This window comes from Gasterosteus aculeatus, chromosome Y (assembly GCF_964276395.1).
Source record: "Gasterosteus aculeatus chromosome Y, fGasAcu3.hap1.1, whole genome shotgun sequence".
Taxonomy (NCBI): Eukaryota; Metazoa; Chordata; class Actinopteri; order Perciformes; family Gasterosteidae; genus Gasterosteus; species Gasterosteus aculeatus.
In genome coordinates, this window is record NC_135709.1 from 378,733 (window position 1) to 401,527 (window position 22,795).

Genomic DNA, 22,795 nt, shown 5'->3' on the forward strand with positions numbered 1-22,795 from the left:
GCTGTCGTGGCCCTGCTGTCCGCCAACAGTCTTAACCAACAGTATGTGCTAGTAACTCGTGTTAACCGTGCCAAAAGCAGGCCAATGTGCTGCATTTACACCCCTGTTGGGGTCAATGGTGACAACTCCATGGAAAAACCCTGCGATTCACAAGATGGTCACTTGGTCTGCGTTTTATTCAACTCCAGCTCTTTCCCCACCAGAGAGGTTTCAGTTCAACAAACGAGCAAATGCCAGTTGTCTGCCTCCCGAGTCCAAGTGCCCCCCCCATACATACAGTTGCAACGGTCCACATGTCATGAAGTGGCCCACACATTCTGAGGTGCAACTCGTCAGATATCTTCAAATAAGAAAGAAACACCGAATTGGGTTCTGGGAAGAGCTTGGTGACATCATCTCGTCGGCTCATGTGAGTTGTCAGTGGGGAACTATGATTACACAATGGACATTAACAAGTCCCGTCTTTGTTGGACTCATTTGCTCATAGGGCGACTGTGGTACAGAACAGGGCTGTCTTTCAATCAGAGAATCGACGGTTCTGTGTCCTCAGGCAATGTACTCAACCCCAAACTGCTCCAGCACCTGTATGAATGGGTATGAAGACACAGGGCACAGGGTTGTTTCCTGCTCCAGGTGCCTGTTGAGTTCCATACAAATAGTGGTTGGAATTCTTCTTGTGTCCAAGGAGGCTGAGTTTCTACTCGCCTACAAACACGCCAACTACGCATCTCCTAGAATAGAAGCCGTCTTCATCTCCGCATTAGTGGAATGTGTAAACATGGGGGGCGGGGGCAACATGCATCCTTCGTAGTCCGAACACTACTTTTGATCTTGAAAGAAGCAGCCTAAGCCCTACTGTCTGTACTTACCTTTCACAATAAAAGCCCTTAACCTATGCACTATTTCACTAAAAGGAAACAGTACAACAATTAAGCTGGCACAGGCTGCCAGATGCTGCTTGGTTAATAGGATCTCAAGTAGGAGAGGCAAGCAGGCGAGTGGAAGGGCAATGATGCTGGGGTCACATGACCAGGTCCAGGTAAATGGAACATCATGAAGACACAGCTCTGATAGAAAATTGTTTGGTAGCCAAAAGAAGACAAATGACCACTGTCTCAGGCAAAGATAAAGTGCTGGACGGATTATGGACCTTGAGCACAGACGTGTAGAGGCTCCACCACTTATGACACACCTGTTGTTGTAGTTGGTCTGCGTTTTATTCAACTCCAGCTCTTTCCCCACCAGAGAGGGTTCAGTTCAACAAACGAGCAAAAGCCAGTTGTCTGCCTCCCGAGTCCAAGTCCCCCCCCATACATACAGTTGCAACGGTCCACATGTCATGAAATGGCCCACACATTCTGAGGTGCAACTCGTCAGAAATCTTCAAATTAGTAGTTAGCCTCTCGTTGCTGTTGTTTTGTGTCTCTTTGTCGCTGCTGCATCTCTGTGGCTTTGCGTGTTTGTAGTTATTTTAAATGTTTATCTCTTTGTGGTTGATTTGTGTCTCTTTGTACATTTTCGGGTTTCCTCAATTTTTCAGTTTTGGTGCATCTGTAGTTAATTTTTTCCTCTTTACTGTTGGGACGTGTCTCTTTGAGTAACATTTACAAGGTAGGCCGTCTCAGTGATCCACTGCAGCTTTGCAGCCTGGATTCACTTGGAAGCAATCAGGGAGGAAGTAAGAGAGGCGCTAGAGAGACGGACGACGACAACAACCGGATTCTAAATGAGTTACTAACAATGGTTGTCGAGTTGCTAACAAAATTGAAATCTGTGGAAGGCGAAAAAGGAGAAGGACAAAGATGCTGACTCACTTTGTTAACAATTTAGTTTGAGAAGGGTTACATAAATGCAATGGCATTACACAAAGTGATAGAAGTGTAACCATCTATTGCTGAGTAAAGTAACAGAATGGCGACTGCGCCTTTGGCCCACTGCTAAAAGTGCTCGTATTAGCAGTACTGTGGAAAGTAACACGCCATGTCCACTTGGAAGGGAGACTACTTATCGCCAAAGGCATCTCCAAACATGCTGAAAACTCTTTAATGGATTCTATGTTTAAAATTTAAATGGACACTTTACAGATTTTTTTTAATTATCTTTACATGCTGATAGAAATTGCTAAGCTAAAGGCCTTAGCAAAGAACAGGAAACCAAAAAAGTGGCATCTGTGGTTGTCACGGGGGGGTAATGTAGGGAGGGCTGGCAGCCAACCTTTTCTCATCGTTGATTTAACAACTTTACATGTTTGTATACATGTTTGTGCGTTGACTTAAACTGTGTTTATTTTATCATTTGGGTTTTGTGTTGAGTTTTGGCATCTATGCTTAAAACATCAAAGACAGCAAAAAATAAACCTGCTATTTCAAACGGCATGATAATATTATAGAGACAAAGTGCAGCATTATCGGTCCACGAGTTTTGCTGCTGAGACACCGACTGCAGACGGACTGCTGTGTCGCTTTGTCATTTTTTCTTTTCATAAATAAATAAATTAATGTATTCTTGATATCAAAGAAGAACCTTTTAACATTTTACAGTTTAAGTAATATTATTTTTACTAATTCCTTCTAGTCTGCTTGTGTTTGCACTACAGGGATGCAGCCCGTGCTTTACTCCGTGACGGAAGCTCTGGAAGGAAGACCACACTGGCTCAGGACCGGGACGGAAATCTGTTATTTCAGGTAAGAATGAGATTCTCATGGCCACCCTGTTTCTTTTCTTCAGCAGTAAAACACAAATAGCATCACACAGACAGATAGAGAAAATATAAAGTCCAGGACGGCACCTGAACACATTTATTATTATTACATACAGTTGTTCCTGTGTTTCCTCTCTTCTGCCTGAATGAAAGAAGTCATAACTGTAAAGTGTTTATGTAACCTATGCCACAGCATGATATTGATTACGGAGCTGCTTGAAGGCTTCTTGCTATCTGAAGTGAAGACAGATACCTCACAGGCACACTGGAGATGCAGATTCTTTTATTCTCACAACTTGACTTCATGTTTGTCCTTCCCTCACTTTCCTCCTCCAGGAACCACTTTTGTCCAGCTCGGGGAAGAAGGAAAACAACCTTTTACACTCTAACCTTTACCATCACCTTCAAGCACAATGAGGACGTCTGCTACCTGGCCTACCATTATCCCTACACGTACTCTGCTCTCACGGTACCCAGCCGCCATTCACCATTTAGCTAGTGGTAGTTTACCATCCTCTGCTTCTGGAGTTACTGACTATGAGGCACAACTAGCCGGGTCTACGTTAATACAGCCGTGGGATCTTTGGAGACAACCAGGAAGTAAAGGAGATTTACCCCAAAAGGGTTTAACTCACTCCAAAGTAAACGTCTTTATCATATATCACCAACGAACCAAAATGTCAACCTGAAATTGCTTGAATAATGAATGTGTACATCTCCTCCAGCAGATTTCCACACAACATGTTTGAATTCAAATGTAATCAGAAAATCAGTGTAGCAGCCATGCCAGATGGATTATAATGCTCCTTTCTGTGCAACCAATATGCTGATTCAGATTATTGGGCTTTCTCTCAAGCCTTACGTAGTCGTTGTGCAACCAGCGATGAATGTGACTGTAGATATCTAGAACTGATAAGAAGTCCTCCTTCATGGGGTTTAAACTACACAATCCGAATCCAAAGCAGCAGTAGTAGTAATGTTGTCACAGGGCCGGAGTGGACGGGTTCCGGGTTTTGGAAAGATCTACTGTGCACAACAAATGGATCAGGGGCCAAACTGCTGAGCCCTCTGCTACCAAATCTTACTTTTGATTTGTGCTGTATGGTGCCACCCTGTCACCAGAGATAGAAACCGTTCCCATCTAAAAGACAAGTTTCATAGCCTGATATCGTGCTTGTTGAAGCCCACTCTGTGAAATGATGGGTTGAAGCAACAAAACTACTATTATTTATGTGTGTTAAAATGATTAACAACCTGTCCCATCCATTGTCCCTCGTACTGGTCTCTGGGGGCTTTCTTTATACCGTTTGTCATACCGCTGCAGGTACAGCGGGACTTGGCCTGAATGCGAAAACGTCCATTCCATTATTCGTTCATTATCATTTGTGCCTACGGAGGCAGCTCTACATGGGAGACCCGGTAGTGTTCCCGGGCCCTCTTACCCGCTGGATGTACTTGGCAAACCACTAAAGGGAACCGTCCAAGATGCCTCCTTATCACGTGCCACAACCATCTTTCCAACCAAGGTTGCAGCGGCTTTACGCCAAACTCTCTCCAGACCACAAAAAACCCAATGTGGATTGCCAAAAACAAATTGACAGTATTTCTTTGTGGCGACGAGGCTGAGCTTAGCCTCAAGATCTGGGAAGGTTGGTTTTGGTGAAATGTTGATGCATCTCATGTAATTTCAGAACTCAACAGACTTAAATAGTGAAACCGATGTCTCAGGTTTTGGGCCCAGCAAGTGGATTCCACACCCAAAAGCCAAATAGTTACTTGCTCATTATGATGATGAATATACTTTTAGTTGTCCTATAAACAAAAGTAGTGTGTGTGAATACAGAGCCATTCCGATGGAGAACATTGCAACTCAATGAATTAGTATATTGCTAAGAGTCCTTCAATTTTTTTCTTAACTTAATTTGAATTCAAACTGAATTGAAGATTTCAAATTCGTCCACGGATCCCAATGTGTGTGGAATAAAAAAACGTGAGTCAGTCCAGCTCACGCTGTGGTGCATTTATAATGAATTCAAAAGCAAAACAAATGGTTGCATTGAAGCCCGGACAAAAAAACTCAGATTACACCTAAAATGACAATAAAACAATAACCCCAAGACTGATATGAACAGAACCTCACATGTGCACTTCCACAACAAATGCTAATCCACATCACCACCGGCCACGGCAGCTGATGAGTAGCAACATCACTCAGCGCTGAACGAGGAGCCACCACGCTGCCGCCGCCCAGTGGGGTTTTGATCCAAAACAGGAAGTGACCTTTCCCTGACCCGGGTATTTATGGTGTGTCAATGCTAATGGGCTATTGGCTAATAGATATTTTAGTATTTCATCGAGCTGAAGGCCGCTATCAAAGCGACCTGGGCTTCCATGACACCTGAGCAATGCCACACTGCGTTCTGAACACACCCACTTCAGTGGGACGACATTTTTGTTTAAAACTCTTTAATCGTAATTTTCCGAGATACTGAATTCGGGGATTTCATTAGGCGAAAGCCATTATCATCAAAATCAAAAAAAATAAATGCTTTAAATATATCAAGGCGTGTGTCAAGGGCGTAACCACGCATCCTTTGGGGGGGTCGTGCCCCCCCAATATACAGCACAAAATATGTATATTATACATACGTTTCCTTCCTCTTATAAACCGTTTCATAGGCGAAACGCGGCGTGACTCTCGCTCCGCTCAGAGGGGCCGTAGTGTCCGCGCCCACCCCCCCGTCGCCCGTAGCGGACCCCCCCCAATGTCTAAACCAGCGATTCCCAAAGTGTGGGCCACGGCCCACTGGTGGGAGGTCATTTACAATAAATAAATAAAACGTTTTTAATTTTCAATTTTGAAAAGTTTGAAATGAATATAAAAAATTTAAATTTCTGTATTTTACTTAAAACGATTGATAATTGATAAGATACAAAACGCACATCTTTTTCTCAGTTTAAGTATTATTTGAACAGTTCTAGCGGCACATTAGTTACGTGAAACATTAATTGATGAAGCACAAACAATTTAAACGAAGGCTCGCTGGAAACGGCTGCTCTCGTCCGCCTGCCGTTATTCAACGAAAGGCGCCGCCAAACAAAACAATGTCACATGTGGCGCCCGCTTGTAGTATTAAAGTAAATATATATGAGCTCCAGAGAAAATGGTACACAAAACATACATTGTCGGTTAATACATTTTTAATCGGTTAAATTCTGAGGGTCATTTAATCATCCCTAGTTTATGTTTTGATCAGAGTTGTGATTAAAGGTTTGGGTGGGCCGCAAAAGATTTTCAGATTGCAAAGTGGGCATTCTTGAGTTTGGGAACCGCTGGTCTAAACCATTGTTACACCCTTGGTGTGTGTGTGTGTGTGTGTGTGTGTGTGTGTGTGTAATGAACGAGTTTCACTTTTTGCATTGAAATACTGACATGAATTCGGTTTTTGATGCGTGTCTCCATGAGGACCTCCATGCCAACTCCACACGCTTGTGTCCATCAGGCTCACCTGAAGGTGCTGCAGAACTCGGTGGACCCGGCCAAGGTGTTCTTCCAGCAGCAGGTTCTTTGTTGCACTTTGGCTGGAAATCCGTGTCCCGTGGTCACCATCACCGCCCGTCCAGCCAGCCGGGGCTGGAAAGACATGCACCAAGTCCGTGAGTATTGCTGTGTGTGTGTGTGTGTGTGTGTGTTAGCTGGGAATAAGGGTCTCAGTGCCGGGGGTCATATAAACAGAGAGGCGATGTGTTTTTGTGTGAGAGAGCGAGAATGACGGACAAAAGGAGACAAACAGCCAGCCAGGCATCCTGACAGAGACAGATATCAACGCGTTGTTTGTTTCTCAGTGTCTTAATTGAAAGCCAGTGAGCCTTCACAGTCACAAATATATAGGAATAATTTCTTTAGGAGATTCATCGAAGCATATCGTCATTAGCATAACCTTGTACCTGGCTACTGCAGAGCATTGACACACCAGACAGTTATGGCATTTTCCCCCCAATGCGCCTGCTGAGTCAGCGTTTCAGGGAATGAAAATGGATGATTGATTTGAACTATTGATGCATTTGTAGTTCAAAAGTGTTTCCTTTAAACTTCCCTAACGGATATCCCCAGTAAACCGTGGTATTCTGATTCTAATTGTTCATGTCATTCTCATGAAAAGTGATTTCTACGACGTTTTCCTAAAAACTTTCCGGGTCCACAAGAGATACTGAACTACTCGACGAGGTTAAAATATGGTTTGGAATTAAATCCCAACAGAACTGTCATGGGTTTTGATTGGTTTACAATAATGAAGGAAGCTGTCACGAGGAGCTTACATCCTTTCTTGTGTTTGGTGGTCGCCGTGGATAAAAGCTGCAGTGTTTCTGAGCTCCAGACTCCCTTTAGAAATCCTCTCATTTCACTGTCCGCCCCGATTCAGCCATGGTTCTCTATCTCGTGTGCCCCCCCTCCTGTGGGCTCCGTGAATAAAGCATGGTGCTCCATCAGTATGGTGCCAATGTTAGTGTCCAGCGGGGGAAAACGCTGCTTCTGGCCCCCAACCCCTACTTGCCCCCCTACTTGCCCCCCCCCGACTGCAGCTCGAAGGCTCTCAGGCCAATTGGAATCACATTGTTAGGATTTCCTGGTGTTGTTTTCATTTAATCTAAACCGAGCTGGTGGAACCCATGACGAGAATTGAATCAATATCTTCTCGTTTACTGGTCTAGTGCATAAAGCGACATCAGTAACAGACCGTTTCATAAGGTCCTTCAGTCCTGTTAAGCACAAAAATTGCAAATAATTCCTAATCCTTCAGCATCTTACTTCACCTAATCATCATGATTATTTGGTTATCAAACTAATTTGTACAGACTATAGTGCACTGCTTATTGCTACAAATGGTGTATGAGAGCAGCCTAGTGAACAAAGGTGTTGCCACAACTCCAACTGAATGAAAACATGGCCGTGGGATTATGTGTCCCCCCCAGGGTCACAAATCTGATCACCCAGCTGTGAATATCTGCCACTGGCAAGTCACCTCCTTCCCCTCAGGTGTTTGTCTCCCTCGCAGCCCAATTTGCACTCGGCATCGATTACGCTCAGGATGCCGAATCCTCTCCACGCCGAGAGCTGTTGCTGTTGATCTCCAGCACACCCGAAAAGGTTGCCGGTCAACTTGAGGTGCAGCAGAGAGGAGACGTCCCACTGCGCAAAGGACGAGCTGTGTTCACTAGGCGATTAGCCTCAAACCGTTCAGTGGCGCAGCTACGGGGGGGCACCGTGGTAGGCTTACCCAGATTTGTTTAGACTTCAAAAAATAAGAGTTTTCTTTCTGAGGGGGTTTGTGTGTGGGTCTACGTTGGAAAAACAACCCAAACTCCAGTGCAAACAAAGCCCTCGGCAACCGGCAACCAGTTCCTGTGCATGCTAATGAGTATGCTAATTGGCTAATTCCAACCAGCCGTGTATAAAACAGCACCGTAAGTATCACTTTTCCAGCAGCTTATAACTCGTCTCATTTCAGCGAAAGCCGAAATGAATTTGAAGTTGATTTGAGTTATTAACTCTTCTCCTCCCAAACAAGTTTAGCTCTTTATCGAGAATGTTTTTCTTCAACACTCGGATTACACCGAGCAGCCCGCTTCCTGCCGCTCTTCTTGTCTAATTTTGAAAAGGCTTTCACTGGAATCACAGCTCATCTTTTAAAGCTGTTAATTATCAAACATAATCTCATCTAGCGGGACGTGCGCGGCCTCCAGACAAAAGGGTTCCTGAGAGCCACTTTGAGCTGCGGTACAACATCCTGCAACTCACTTCTCTTGTGTCCCTCCATTGATCCTCATGCTAGAAGTGGTTGTTTGACAGGTCACGCTGCCTTTTCCTCTCCAGATGTTCAACAACCTGTGTCAGTCACAATGAAAATCATAAGATTCGGATGGAGGGTTTCAAAAGTTCAGCCTTTCCAAATCTCTTTTGTGAGCTGTCTTTAAAACCTGTTCTACCTGAGAGGCCCTAAAGGCCGGCAAACTGAGCACAGCTACATACTCCAAACACAACTCCAAGTTCTAAAATATGACATGCAAATTGGTCCAGAAAAGGTGTATTGGTAACATTTCACCAAACCGAGCAGGCCGACACGAAGCTGAATCGTTTCTCTCAGACAAACGTTGCCAAATCACCATCCATACCAACACATCACCATGCATACCAACACATCACCATCCATATCAACGCATCACCATCCATACCAACACATCACCATGCATACCAACACATCACCATCCATATCAACACATCACCATCCATACCAACACATCACCATCCATGCCAACACATCACCATCCATACCAACGCATCACCATCCATACCAACACATCACCATCCATACCAACACATCACCATCCATACCAACACATCACCATCCATACCAACGCATCACCATCCATACCAACACATCACCATCCATACCAACACATCACCATCCATACCAACACATCACCATGCATACCAACACATCACCATGCATCCATACCAACACATCACCATCCATACCAACACATCACCATGCATACCAACACATCACCATCCATACCAACACATCACCATGCATCCATACCAACACATCACCATCCATACCAACACATCACCATGCATACCAACACATCACCATCCATACCAACACATCACAATCCATACCAACACATCACCATGCATACCAACACATCACCATCCATACCAACACATCACAATCCATACCAACACATCACCATGCATACCAACACATCACCATGGATACCAACACATCACCATGCATACCAACACATCACCATGCATCCATACCAACACATCACCATGCATACCAACACATCACCATGCATACCAACACATCACCATGCATCCATACCAACACATCACCATCCATACCAACACATCACCATGCATACCAACACATCACCATCCATACCAACACATCACAATCCATACCAACACATCACCATGCATACCAACACATCACCATCCATACCAACACATCACAATCCATACCAACACATCACCATGCATACCAACACATCACCATGCATCCATACCAACACATCACCATCCATACCAACACATCACCATGCATACCAACACATCACCATCCATACCAACACATCACAATCCATACCAACACATCACCATGCATACCAACACATCACCATGGATACCAACACATCACCATCCATACCAACACATCACCATCCATACCAACACATCACCATCCATACCAACACATCACCATGCAATCCTACATGCCCCTTACCTTTGAGGTTTTCTTCAGCAAGAGACGAGCTTCCTTCATCGTCTGCGTGCCACAAGCGCGTGTACTGTCCACGCAGATGAGCTTTTAGCCTGGTATCTCCAAGTTATGAAGGATTTAAAGTTCATTTTTAAAAGGATTTTATTTCAGGTGATTCACAAAATCCAGTTTCAAGGTTTTTTTTGTGTGTGTGTGTTGTCTTGACTTATTTCATTAACTTACACTTTGGCACACTCACATGGGTTCCCCTTCATCCCCATAGGTCCATCCCCAATGGTTCTGCTAGACGAAGCAGTTATAACACATTTTAATATGGGTGTGCCATTTTACTCAGTGTACTGAGGCAGGGGAAGGTTAGATCACATTGATCCAAAGGAGGTCCAGAGTTACAGTATAATATCATATATCAGCCCTTCAAAATCTCAGAGCTTTCTTCGAATCACTTTCTTTACCGACCCCTTTTCTCTAGTAGCTTCTTATCAACAGCCATGTCCAAAAATTTCGTCTGTACATCAAGTTGCTCACTTGCCTGCAAAATAAGTTAGATTGGCATATTTTTAACCATATGACCAAGTTTTCATTTTTATTCATGTTCTCAGACAAAAAAAGTCACAATTTAATGAGAACAAAGGGATTATGATAAGGCTATATATTTGGAAATAAGTCATATTATTCTATATAATATTTTAAGAAATAAAGCGACCCTGCTATCTGCAGTGCAGTAGGCCTGTAGTGTCTGGACACGACTATCTTTAGGGCAGCGACTGAGATCTGAGACCTGATTAGTCCTGTATTTCCGTAAACGGTACTGTTAATATAAAAATAACAGCGGTCTCTTTCTCACAGGTTTTTAAAGCTATTGCTCGGGACATGTCAGTAGTACCTGGATATTGGTGGTCTACCCCCCACTGTCCCCATCCGAGTACACACACGCCCAGGCATACCTTACTGTCCATTCATTCGCACCTGAGGACGTGTCAGTAGGTTCCCCAAAGGTCTGTCCCATCAGCCACTTCCCTTTTTCACTGCTGCTGCTTGAGAATACAAACCCAGGCCTGTAGAGCGGCCCATGTTGTTCCATTCATCACAGAGTGAGAAACCTCAACGCAAGAACACATTTGCAATCAGGGAAGTAAACAAAGGTGACCCAGAAAGCACGGCGTGCGCTGCAAACATCCCGCATGCTCACGATCATTTGTGACACTTGATGTGCATCAGTGACCTCCAGTTGGATGTGAACTGTTGTCTCCAACCTGTCTGATTGTCCCGCTGCTCGTATTTCACGGCCTGTCGTACATTCAGATAGTGATGTCATTGGGTTCCCGGATCTAAAGTTAACTTATAAATAACTGGTCTCTTCTTTTTTATACTCGCGACTGGGAACCTTTGCACATGTGATTCAAAGCAGCAGAGCATTTATATTTTAATTCAGATATTATGCACATTTTATAGTACTTTATTCTAATATTCATTCCAATTCTCTTCTGTAAAGCTTTCCTTTGCAAACATTTTAAATATTCTAGATGTGGTATATTTATTTTTGTTAATTACAGATTTGAATTTGATTTTCCTTTAATTCTATTCCATTGTACACTGCTTGGCCAGGAACCAGAAATAAAGAACAGTGGGGATCTGAGCCACAGACGCTCCAGTACATCCAGGCTGTACATGCAGTGTCCCCAGAGGCTTCTCCATGTGGATTGTAAGCAGGTTACGTGTACGTGGGAGCACTGTTCTGTGGACATGCTATTCTCAGCAATGCAATGTTCGAAGGAAACAGTGAAGCGGCTAGAAAACCAAACAATAAATCTCTCAAACAAACGTGACGTCCCTCTGATAGTTGGCTTGCTTGGTGACATACTAGCCGGTGGTGCCTTTATCATTTCTGCTGAATTTGTGACAAAAGGAGTTCACTATAAAATCACACGTCAATATGATTTAGGATGAAATTTGTGGACAGTTTAGTTTAAAAACTCCACTCCAACATTGCAGAAGTGAGCCTTTAAATAGTGCAGCATTAATCTAAATGAACATTTGGAAATGTTGGATGTGTCTTGAATTGTGAAGAACATACAGGTCTCTGTGTCTCGATTAATAAACAGATAAACTACATTAAAGCAGAAGTGGAGCGAGGTTCTGAACACTGGCACATGGCCATATGAATAAAAAGAGATGTAGTATAGTATTTGTTCCAGTTGGGTTTTTTTCCAATCCACAAAGCAATCATGAGCAAAACCTTTTAACGCATTACAAGACTGAAATGATCTGCTGTGAAATTGAGCCAAAGACACATTGGCTCCCCCATTCCGGGGGGGAAACCACAGGCCTGTTTTGATTTACCAAAGAAAAGTGGTGATGACAAAAAAGCACACGGACGGTCTCCTGCATTCCAAAAATGTCCTGTGTGAGGTGCAGCTGCTCTGGACAGCTCTGCTCCTGAACTCCACTCCCGCAGTGGGAATCCAACAGTATGGAATTCTCAGGCAAGATTACAGAATCTGGGGCAATTAAGTACCACGTTACAACTCCACAACTAACCGCTAAAGCTTTTATAAAACACGTTAATCCCAATAAGCCCAATAAACCTGCCTCTTCGTTGGTACCGTCAGTGTTTGGAACGGATCTTCCGACCCGGCGCCAGCGGTTTCAAGCTCCGTGGCAAAAAGTGGATAATCTCAGAGACGATGGGCTCCGAGTCCCTGTCCAGTGAGCTCTGTCCGTTTTCACACCTCTATGCTTGGTTTTCCGGTGGGTCAGCTGGTCCGACCTGCATGTCCTCCCGCAGGCCTCTCTCGCATCTCGCAAGTGGGAGAACTTGCACAATTGGTGGCTGACTAAATACTTTTTTTCCCCACTGTAGGTCTGAGGTGATCATCTACAATCCCATTCAATTTAGAAAGAAACCTGAAATCTCTATCCAGCCAATCCACCTATTCAACATTTCCCACAGTATCTCCTCAATAGCTGCCTGGCATAGAGCTTAAACAACCAACTGATCACAGGCTCTCGTCTACCCGCTTGCTATCTGCACCACGTTCGCGTTGTAATCTCTGACACTAAAATTTTATATATGACCCTTTCGCAACATTACAATTATTACTTGTGGCCTCGGGTAGCCGACATAATTGTCCATCTGTCACCAGCGCTGACAGAGCTTAATAGATTGTTGTGATGGCCTTAGAGGACATGCCGTCAGCGGGGTTTTAATTAAAAACCCATCGTGAATAATTGAATGATGCCGGAGAATTAGAGAACACAGGAGATGTAAGAATATAGGCGCTGGCGCTCCCTCAGTTGTTTGTCACGATTCCTGACCCACCGAAGCCACTGAAAAAAAAAAACTATCTTCTGGGGTAAAGGTCACAAATCTGTTAATTTTCTCTATGACACCCAAGGGGGACATGCATATGTTTGGCCTCGCTGAAATAGGTATAAAGTAAAATAACAGGGTTTTGGACAATAATTACAATGTGTATATATTACTAAAACATTCAATGAATATGCTTCCCTGAAATTTACCAGACTCGGGTCAATCATTTTACCTCGATCATGGGAACACACTTTCAAGCTTTACAAAATGAAAAAGGATGACTGCGGTTTGGTCAGATAGAGAAGAAACAGCCACTACAGCCGGAAAAAGAATATTATTGCTGCTCCAACAATCGACCAGGGCAATTTAAGGCATTCTGAAGATGTGGCCTATCTGTAGCTTGGTAAAGGTTACGAGTGACTGAAGATTCTGCCACTCCACCCTTACGTCTTACGTCTCGGCCTCTGTCTCTGTCCAGGTAACCGTCCCTGTATCGTGCTAACAGGCCGCGTCCATCCCGGCGAGTCCAATGCCAGCTGGGTGATGAAGGGCACCCTGGAGTTTCTGTGCAGCAGTGACCCTGTGGCCCAGAGTCTGAGGGAGGCCTTTGTCTTCAAGCTCATCCCCATGCTCAACCCGGACGGAGTCGTCAACGGCACGTGAGTGGGAGGCATGGACGAGACGGGCAGCTCCGTTATGCAGAATGGTCGCGATGGGAATGTGGAGCAGTGCATTTGTGTGCCGTTCTAAGCTCAGAACTCCCTGGTACACCGCCGTGATTAAAAAGGCTGTGTTGGATACGTTGCAGTGACAGGGGTACGTAATAGGAGTCGTTATGCCCCAGCTCGCTGTGTGCCCCATCACAAAGTGACATCGGGCTGATGTGGGGGTCGTAGTCGGACACATCAGAGTAAAATTGGCCGCTGGGATAAACGGCGGCGTACAGAGTGTGCTGAAGATAAACGGCAGTCTGTGTAGCAGGGGTGCCAAACTCATTTCAGGTTCGGGTCCAATACTGCCCACTTTGATCAAAGGCGGGCCGAACCATTATAATCATTTGGAGGGGTGGCGCTGACGATCCGGCCCGCAGGCGGTACGGCCGTGGGGGAGTGGCACAAAACGTACGGGGGGGTTGACGTGCAAAACAATCCGATGAAAGAAGCAGAAGCGACTGTGCATGCGTGAGGACCGTTCTGTCGTTGTCACTCATCTGGCCAACCAGACTCCGGCGGCAGGCCGGACTTGGCCCCAAGTTTGACATATGTGCTTGAGAGTGTGCAGAGGGGCCCGGCAGGGTTGTGCTCTGTCTGCTGATATCCGGATGATATGGTTCTGATATGGATGATGATATGGGACTTTGGCAACGCACCGGCAGCGAGGGTGAACTGCAAGAAAAGCCTCCATTCACCAAAGCCCTGGCTGTTGGTGAATGGCGTGATGGTCTCCAAGTTCTCCCAGTTCTTCTACAGGTTCTGGCGCCTCATGTACAAAGACTTGCGTGGATTTCTTACTGAAACATGGCGTACGATCAAACCCAAATGCCATCCAGATGTATCAATGTGTGTGAACGCATGAATCCAAGCACATTTCCTTGGTACATCCCAATCAACTTGGAATTGAGCGCACTGTTGTAGTACCCGACTCCTCCCTGTCCACGCCCCTACTTAACTACAACCATCAGATAGAACCACCATCACATAGAACCACCATCCACAGAGCACAGAGACTTTAGGAGAAGGTAATGTTGGTACAATAAAATGAGTAATATCTAAAATAATAATGATGATGACGGGAGCAGCAGGCGTCAGCAGGGCCACGGCAGGTGTCAGGACCAGGGTCCGGCCGCCACACATTGCGTTTGCTGTATTTATTTTTTTTTAACGCTATTTAAATCCTGCAGCGTCTTCGTTCAGCTGCATTTCCTTTCCCTGCTCTCCCTCCGTCTCTGTCACACACACGCCTGCACACGGCTCCCACTGTGTTAAACATGCAATGTAAGTCGCTAACTGACATGTGATGTATTGACAGGAGGATCTCCCCTCAGTTTTGGGATACGTTTGCTTCGGTCATGTCTTGAAGGCCACATTCATGTACTTTAGTGTCCTGTGCTCGTCTTGCTGTGTGAAATATGGCAAAAGAATCCAATGTCTTTTCCACTCGAGGCAGAAGGCTGAAACACCATCTAATTATAAAGCTGACACAGAATAATAGTCGTGCATTTGGATGGTGGGATGAATGTAGGGTTTTGTAGTCCCATGTCTGGTGTCCACTTACTCCTGAGGGACTATATATCTGTTTAGCTGCTAAATGTTCACCAACCGGTTGTGTCTGCGGCCTGCAGGAAGAGAGCTTGATGCGCTCTCTGCTCAGCAGCCCACAGCTGCACTTTCACATGTAACATATAGTTTTAGGTTTCAATCAAAACCTGGTGTGGTCCATTTGGGCAAAAGTAGAATAGGACACAAATCAATCTCTCTGCTTTCATTTGTGCACTGTGACACCAAACCAGAGCAAATTGAGCAAACCAAAAGTACCAAATTCCCTCTGAGTAGGACTGATTTCCCTGAAAGGCCCTTTAAAGCTGAGGGGAACTGGATAGTTGGTCATCGTCCTCTGTGAGCTTGTCACTGCAAGACAGCTCACATTTCACATTTCATTTCATCTGTTGTCTGAATAATAAAACCAGCTGTGATATTTCATCAAGGGGCCATCAATCATCTGTATACTCCTACACGGTAAACTGAAGAGCCTCTACTAGTGTTAATAACATATATGTCTTCAAGATGAAATATATATTTGGTTGTTTTTTTGGCAAAATGAAGATGAAATATTTTTTATAAGTTCTAGAGATCACTCATCAAGGAGGAAACAGAAATGTATCCGTCTGGCTTAGCGGTCTATAATAAAAGGTGTGTGACTGTGCAGACTCTGGATCAGTTGACTCTATGGTCACTTCTCTGTAAGTCTTTGGAGCCTCGCTATGTAACTGCAATGCTGCTCCAATGATCATATGACAAAGAGGTAAATGGACGTTTCCAGGCCAGCATACCTCATATAGGTCGTGGTCGGGCAAAGCTGTGCTTATAATATAATTATATAATATATAATTGTTTGTGTACAAACAACGCTGCCGTATTCACATCTAGATTACATTATTTTGAGTGTTACTGGAGCTGCTAAAAAATGACCAATCCAGGCTCCAATAAAAAATAAGAAAAACCTCTTAAAGTTCATCTTCCGCAGAAAAATAACAAAATACAAATAGCGACTTAGTACTTTTGCAGTCAGTTGTTATTTTGGCATATCTTATTTCCGTTTATTGAAATGAAATCCCAACTAACTGTTTTTCCTGGCGTCCTACAGCGATAGTTAACACACACGGAGCGCCGCCACTCTGTTAATGTTGATGGATTCATTCGGTTCGGACCATTGACGGCGGCAGTGGGCAGATCACTCATTATTTTGTGGACTTACGGTACGAAGCCTCGGGTCCATTTAGGAACACACTTGGTGTCACCACAGCACACATGCGTTCTTTCATTAGGAGAAAGGCCTCATCAGTGATAAGGCTCATGCCAATGTCACAAATCACCTCAGAAGTTCCTGTGCTTGTTCGCCTTCGAACCAAGACGTCATATGAAGGGCGTCTTGATTCGGATGTTTGTTTTAACCGAACCGATCAAAAGGTAGAAACGACGCTCTACCTAAACGGTTCTATGGACTTATTGCAGCGTGTTAACTGTATTCATATTTCCAAACCAATGAACAACTCATTTCTCAGTTCCTCTTGAACTTATGAACCCAATATAACACATGATTTACAAGGATTTAGCTGTTTTTGGTTAAATGGCAAATTATTAAGTGTGTGAAAAGCTTACAGAATAAAATATAATCATTCCCGTTGCCATTTATTTTTGTACACACACACACACACACACACACACACACACACACACACACACACACACACACACACCGGCGCCTGAGGGCAGCCAGCTGCAGTGTCGTTTAGAGAGGAGCAAATGTTGTGGAAAATAACAGTTTACAAAGAGTTTACCGCGTTGGATCTCCGTGTTCCTCTGTGTCCGTGCCCGGGGATTTGGGATTTTTAGAAATGCTTTGTTCAAAACACCATGAAAGAAAAACCGTTGTCATGGCAATCATTTATAATGAATCAACCAAAACAACCCCCCCCCCCAAAAAAACACTTACACATTAGTTACACAATGTTTTGAAAGGACCGTAGCACCGTTAAAACATCTATTCTGGTTTTGTTCTGTGTTTGCTATTTAGAAGCTGAAGTGTGCTCACATGACATCGAGCTGCGATGGAACACAAACCTCCGTCCTCAGAGACACACAAGTTAAATGCAAACAGAATGCTGTTTCACATGCGAGGGACACACACACACACACACGTCAGTGTTGTCCTGACGTTCGGGGACCTTACATTGACTTACATTCATCTCCTCAAGACTTAACCTAAACCGATGCAACGCTTCACCCCATAATGTAGTAATTTAACGTAGTTGTCCCCATTTGGTCCCACAGAAAAAGGTGCGTTCAGCGTGACTTTGTAATCAAAGTCCCCACAAGCCGGTTAAAACAGGGCCGCACACACACTTACTTACTGTCACTGGCGCTGTAGTGGAACACGGGGGGATCTTGCACCGGGATCCTATTAAGAAAGGTGAATCAAACTGTGCTCCCCCCACTGGCGTTTTGTTGACCATCTCAGCCCTTTCAGCAGCAGACTCGTGGAACAGGGCGGCTGGCCCTGGGTGTCAATCTGTGATGCTCTACAGGGATGAAGTTAGACACAAATCGATGTGGTTTCCATGGTGAATTCTGGTGATCGATTCTGCACAGGACCGGCTCATGAGCGAGCCCAAGGCCTTCATACACCCCCCTAATTGGACTATAAGGCTGCATGGGGGTTAAGTAAACCAGTGAGGGAAATTCCCAATGAAACTTGGGCTGCAATTGAAGACTAAAAAAAACTATTGTAATGTCTACAAATCTGCCACTGCACGTATGACCGTTCTCACCAGAGGCCTATTACAGGTTCCTCCCTCTACATGTTTTCATGCTGCAACGTTCGAAAAACTGTTTGCTTGTAAGCTCTTGGTATTGACGTCACTCCAACCTGAAACAAGCTGGGCCACACTAAGAAGTTACATTATATATATACAGTATTACAAAATATCATAAGATATAGACGACTCACTAAATATCCTGAAATGTTGATTTGATTGTTCTTTGTGCATTTCATGTGTGCTGTGGATGTGTAATTAAAAAAGAAGATATCACTATCAGATGATTAAAGAGCAGTGCCACCGTGCTGTACCTCCTGTACACTAACAGAGGTTTATCTTTCATGCTCCTGATGACACTGACTGGTCTCACAGGCCGATGCATCGTGTTTACACAACCTTTACTACTACTGAGCTGTACTATCACTGGAAATGACACCTTCATAATAGCTACATGTTAACTGTGTCGGGCGGTCCTTTCACTTACCCACTCCTAGCTCATCTGGGTTGTGACTAGGGGTGTAACCATTCATTTTAACAACGATTCGATTCGAATCACGATTCATGGTTGCCGATTGGATTCATGGACGATCTGGGTTCATTTAGAATGATTCGATTTGATTCAGTGACTTGAAATCGATTCAGTAACTTTACTGGACAGTGCAGGCAAAGTTTCTGAGATCCCTGTTGTTTCTTGTAAGGAAATCAGGTTTAAATTAATTATGGATATTATAAACAAGCAAACAACAATTGATGGCAAATATTAACCTTTTATTTGAATCAAGTGCCATTTTAAATGTAAACATTACACAATAATTACACAATGTTTGGATCAATTCACAGAACCACGTTGTTCAACCACATCGTAGGGTCGCACGTCTTTACAGATAAACTTGTTACTGTGATGTGAGTTTGGTGCTGGAGGCCTGAGGCGTCTGCAGAGCTGAGTTACCTGCTGCTGCTGCAGCGGTGACGCTGCTCGAGGTCCTGACTGTCGGCGTTGTTTAATCCCACGGCGCCTTAGTAGACGGCCGGAAAGATTCGTTGTGTTTCCGTGGTTTTTTATTTGGCTTCTACATATTCTACAAACAGCGAGCGACTTATTTAGAACACCTCCGTGTTTGCAAAAGCCAAAATGTTTCCACTGGATCGATACGTTGGTTTGTAAATGTCTCGCTTGCAGTCGTCTCCTCCACGCTGTGTTTTGTTGTTGTTGTTCTGAGTTTTGCGCGGCTGCCGCTGCGAACTGATGACGTCACAGACAGGCAGACTGAATCCAGTAACGTTTAACGTGTCTAAAGTGCTAAAAACTAACAAACAAACACGCATCCACACCGCTTTTGTGCTTAAATCCAATGTGCAGTTTCCAAGTATCGATACAATCGATTATGTACCATCTCAATCGATTTGTAATCGATATATGTCGTCCGGAATGCCGATTCAGTTGGATCGCAGGAATATAAATCGATTCATCGATTCAATGGATGAATCGTTACACCACTAGTTGTGACTAACTGACTTCTACCATGAGATGTTTTAGTATAATTATGAATGATTGAGCTCCTATTGGTGCGTCTGGATTGTGTGTCCAATGTAACCGAATAGTACTGCCTGTACAAGCAGAGTAGGTTTGGTTATTAATATCTTCCATTCACTTTCATGGTCACTATCACTTTAGCCTGAAAGGTTGAGGAAACACACCAAGTAGTAATTTAACCAACATCATGGCTGCTGCACTCAGTCCAAATGTCCTCTCTGTCCTCTGTGTCTCTCCAGGAATCGTTGTGATCTGAGCAGCGAGGATCTGAATCGTCAGTGGTCTAAACCCGACCCCGTCCTCTGTCCGACCATCTACCACACTAAAGGGTTGCTCTACTACCTCAACAGTATAGGACGGACGCCACTGGTGAGATACACAGGCTCTTCTGTCCCGTCCACATGCCGGCTCGCCGTCTCTGGCTGTTGTGGCGTGTTGCGCTCTCCCTTCGTTTAGCTTTGAAGTTCGGTTCCAGCTCCGTTTGAGACGCTACTTGTGATGTAAAGTCACAGCCGTGGTGGTAAAATCATTTAATATAGTGAGTGTAGGCGACGCCATGGCGATGAGCTCAGCGTGGAGCCACATTCAGCAGCACACTGACAAACACCTCTGAAGGCCGACAGCGAACACAGCGCGTCGTGTCCATGACCTGCTGCTGCAGCGTGTGGGTGGTGCATTCTCACCATATGAGTGTGTCCGTCATCACGGCCCAATGCGATCAGACACCAACAGCAGTGTGGCAACGACAACAGATGGCGTCCACTTCATCAGGTATCTTTCTGATGGCAGCAACGCAATGTTGATGCAACTCTGCTGAATGCAAACTTAGTTTCCAGCCAAAGGTTTGTGATGTCAGGGAGGTTTTTTTGTTGCTCCAGAAATTCAGTCTTTGCTTTTTTCGAAATGTTTTCATTCATTTTTAATTCACAAAATGAATTAGATTCCAGCTGCAGTGTTTCTAAATTTGGAGAACATTTTCAAATCAATGAGACTACAAAACAGCAAAATGAATGAGGGTTTAATTTTCTCCCGCAGTAGCTGCAGCTGATTATCCAGCTTGACACAGCTGACATGGTACGAGCGTAATGAGGCTTTAATAAGAAAGACCTGTAATGAATTGACCTTATTTACCTGTTCTGATTTAAAGCAATGATGTTGGAAGGATGGATGGACTTGTGCACAGGCTGCTGTGCTACTTGTGCATACTCTGGTTTCTGTACATTTACCTCCTGAACTATGGTTACTACTAACTACTACTACTAATAATAAAAATAATTCAATTATTGAATATATTATCTTAACTACAAAAGAACCAAATCCGCAATGCTATGAGAATGAAAGCAAAAGCACCCAGGAGTTTAGTTACATAAGCAGCCATTAAGCATTATTAAATAATGAAGCTCTGCATCACAGACCAACCAAGAATTACTCCAGACAAATATTCCCGACAGACCATCAGACGCAGGAAAAGCTCATCACGCGTTTCCAGATGCTTCAATAAGTCGGGCGGACGCGTAATGCAGAGACGTGTTCCTCCTGCAGGTGTTCTGTGACTACCATGGCCACTCCAGGAAGAAGAACGTCTTCCTGTATGGTTGCAGCGTTAAGGAGACTCTGTGGCAGTCTGGCTCTGCCGTTAACACCGTGGGATTGAAAGAGGACCCTGGCTATAGGGTGAGACACACACACACACAGCAGGCCATGGGGGGCCATGGGGGGTTCCGTGGTCCTTTCTCCACGGCCCAGCGACCAACAGAAAACTGTCTTTGTCCTCTGCTTCCTTCGTAGACCATTCCAAAGACCTTGGACCGTCTCGCACCGGCCTTTTCTTTCAACAGCTGCAACTATTTGGTAATAAAAGAAATCGGAACAATGAGAAAATAAACATTTTAAAGCGATATATTATTGATATCAAATGATGTGACGTGAAAAACAGATCCTTCCTTGAACAGGTGGAGAAGTCCCGGTCTGCCACGGCCCGGGTGGTGGTCTGGAGGGAAATGGGGGTGCTGAGGAGTTACACCATGGAGAGCACCCACAACGGCTGCGACCAGGGCATCTACAAGGTGTGTGCATGCACACGCGGGTGTGTCGGGTTGTTTGTTCTCGAGTCCACGAGTCTTTCTTTCTCGAGTCAAAGTTAGAGCAAAACCAAATGAAATTCTATTATCGCGTTCAAGACGAGTTAGCGTTGATTTAATTGTCAGGTAACTCACTTCTGTGTCTTTTATAAACCCAAAGACATCTTTAGTAAACAAGTAGTTTTGTTGACTAAAACCAACTAAGATGTTTCCTGTGAAGAGGGAGGTTTATTTTAAGAAGACTTTATTTCATTTAACAAGCAAAAATTCCGGTGTGTTGCCGGACTTTGAGGAAAAGACAAGAGTTGCTGTTAGATACACTTTATTTTCAACACAGTTTATCAGGTAAACTGTACATTGATTTAGCAGCTCAGCCAAGAGATCACAAACCAAACGTGAAACATCAATGTGTCTTTGTCTGCGTCACCCCATCAAACGGACTCCTGTGTCTCGGTAGAATCAAGTCCCCAGTTCAAACCTTTATTTGTAGAGCACATAATACCAGAGCTACCACGAGGCTTCAGCACCTTATGGTGTGAGCGCCAAAGCACCGTGCTCACAGTTCTGAGGGACAAGGGGCGACATGGATCTGTGTTTCATCTACAGCCTGTCTGATGTGGGAAACATCAGCAGGGTCTGGAAGGGCCTCAAGGCGACGCCTGGATACAAGGGGCCCAACCAGCAGCCCACGGGGGACCAGAATGACCTTATTCTTCAACACATTTGATTACCCACAGCACCTGGTTTCCCTCCACACTCCCCATACACTGCAGTGCACGATCAGCACACCCTACAGCTCATCGCCCCCACCCGCCAACCTCTCCTTCACAACCTACCAGGTGAGAAAA

General features: G+C 44.5%; 1 protein-coding gene across 8 annotated transcripts in view; it reads left to right on the plus strand.

The window, feature by feature from the left end:
• The window catches only part of LOC144391265 (cytosolic carboxypeptidase 4-like), a 71,925-nt gene that overhangs the window by 37,045 nt on the left and 12,085 nt on the right, over positions 1 to 22,795 (plus strand). For all 8 annotated transcript variants that reach the window (XM_078097868.1, XM_078097871.1, XM_078097869.1 and 5 more), the window contains 8 exons: positions 2,597 to 2,684; positions 3,038 to 3,170; positions 6,205 to 6,358; positions 13,776 to 13,956; positions 20,106 to 20,235; positions 21,409 to 21,540; positions 21,655 to 21,717; positions 21,819 to 21,932. In XM_078097868.1, coding sequence (XP_077953994.1) covers positions 2,597 to 2,684; positions 3,038 to 3,170; positions 6,205 to 6,358; positions 13,776 to 13,956; positions 20,106 to 20,235; positions 21,409 to 21,540; positions 21,655 to 21,717; positions 21,819 to 21,932 — 995 coding nt within the window. The remainder of the gene's footprint in view (positions 1 to 2,596; positions 2,685 to 3,037; positions 3,171 to 6,204; positions 6,359 to 13,775; positions 13,957 to 20,105; positions 20,236 to 21,408; positions 21,541 to 21,654; positions 21,718 to 21,818; positions 21,933 to 22,795) is intronic.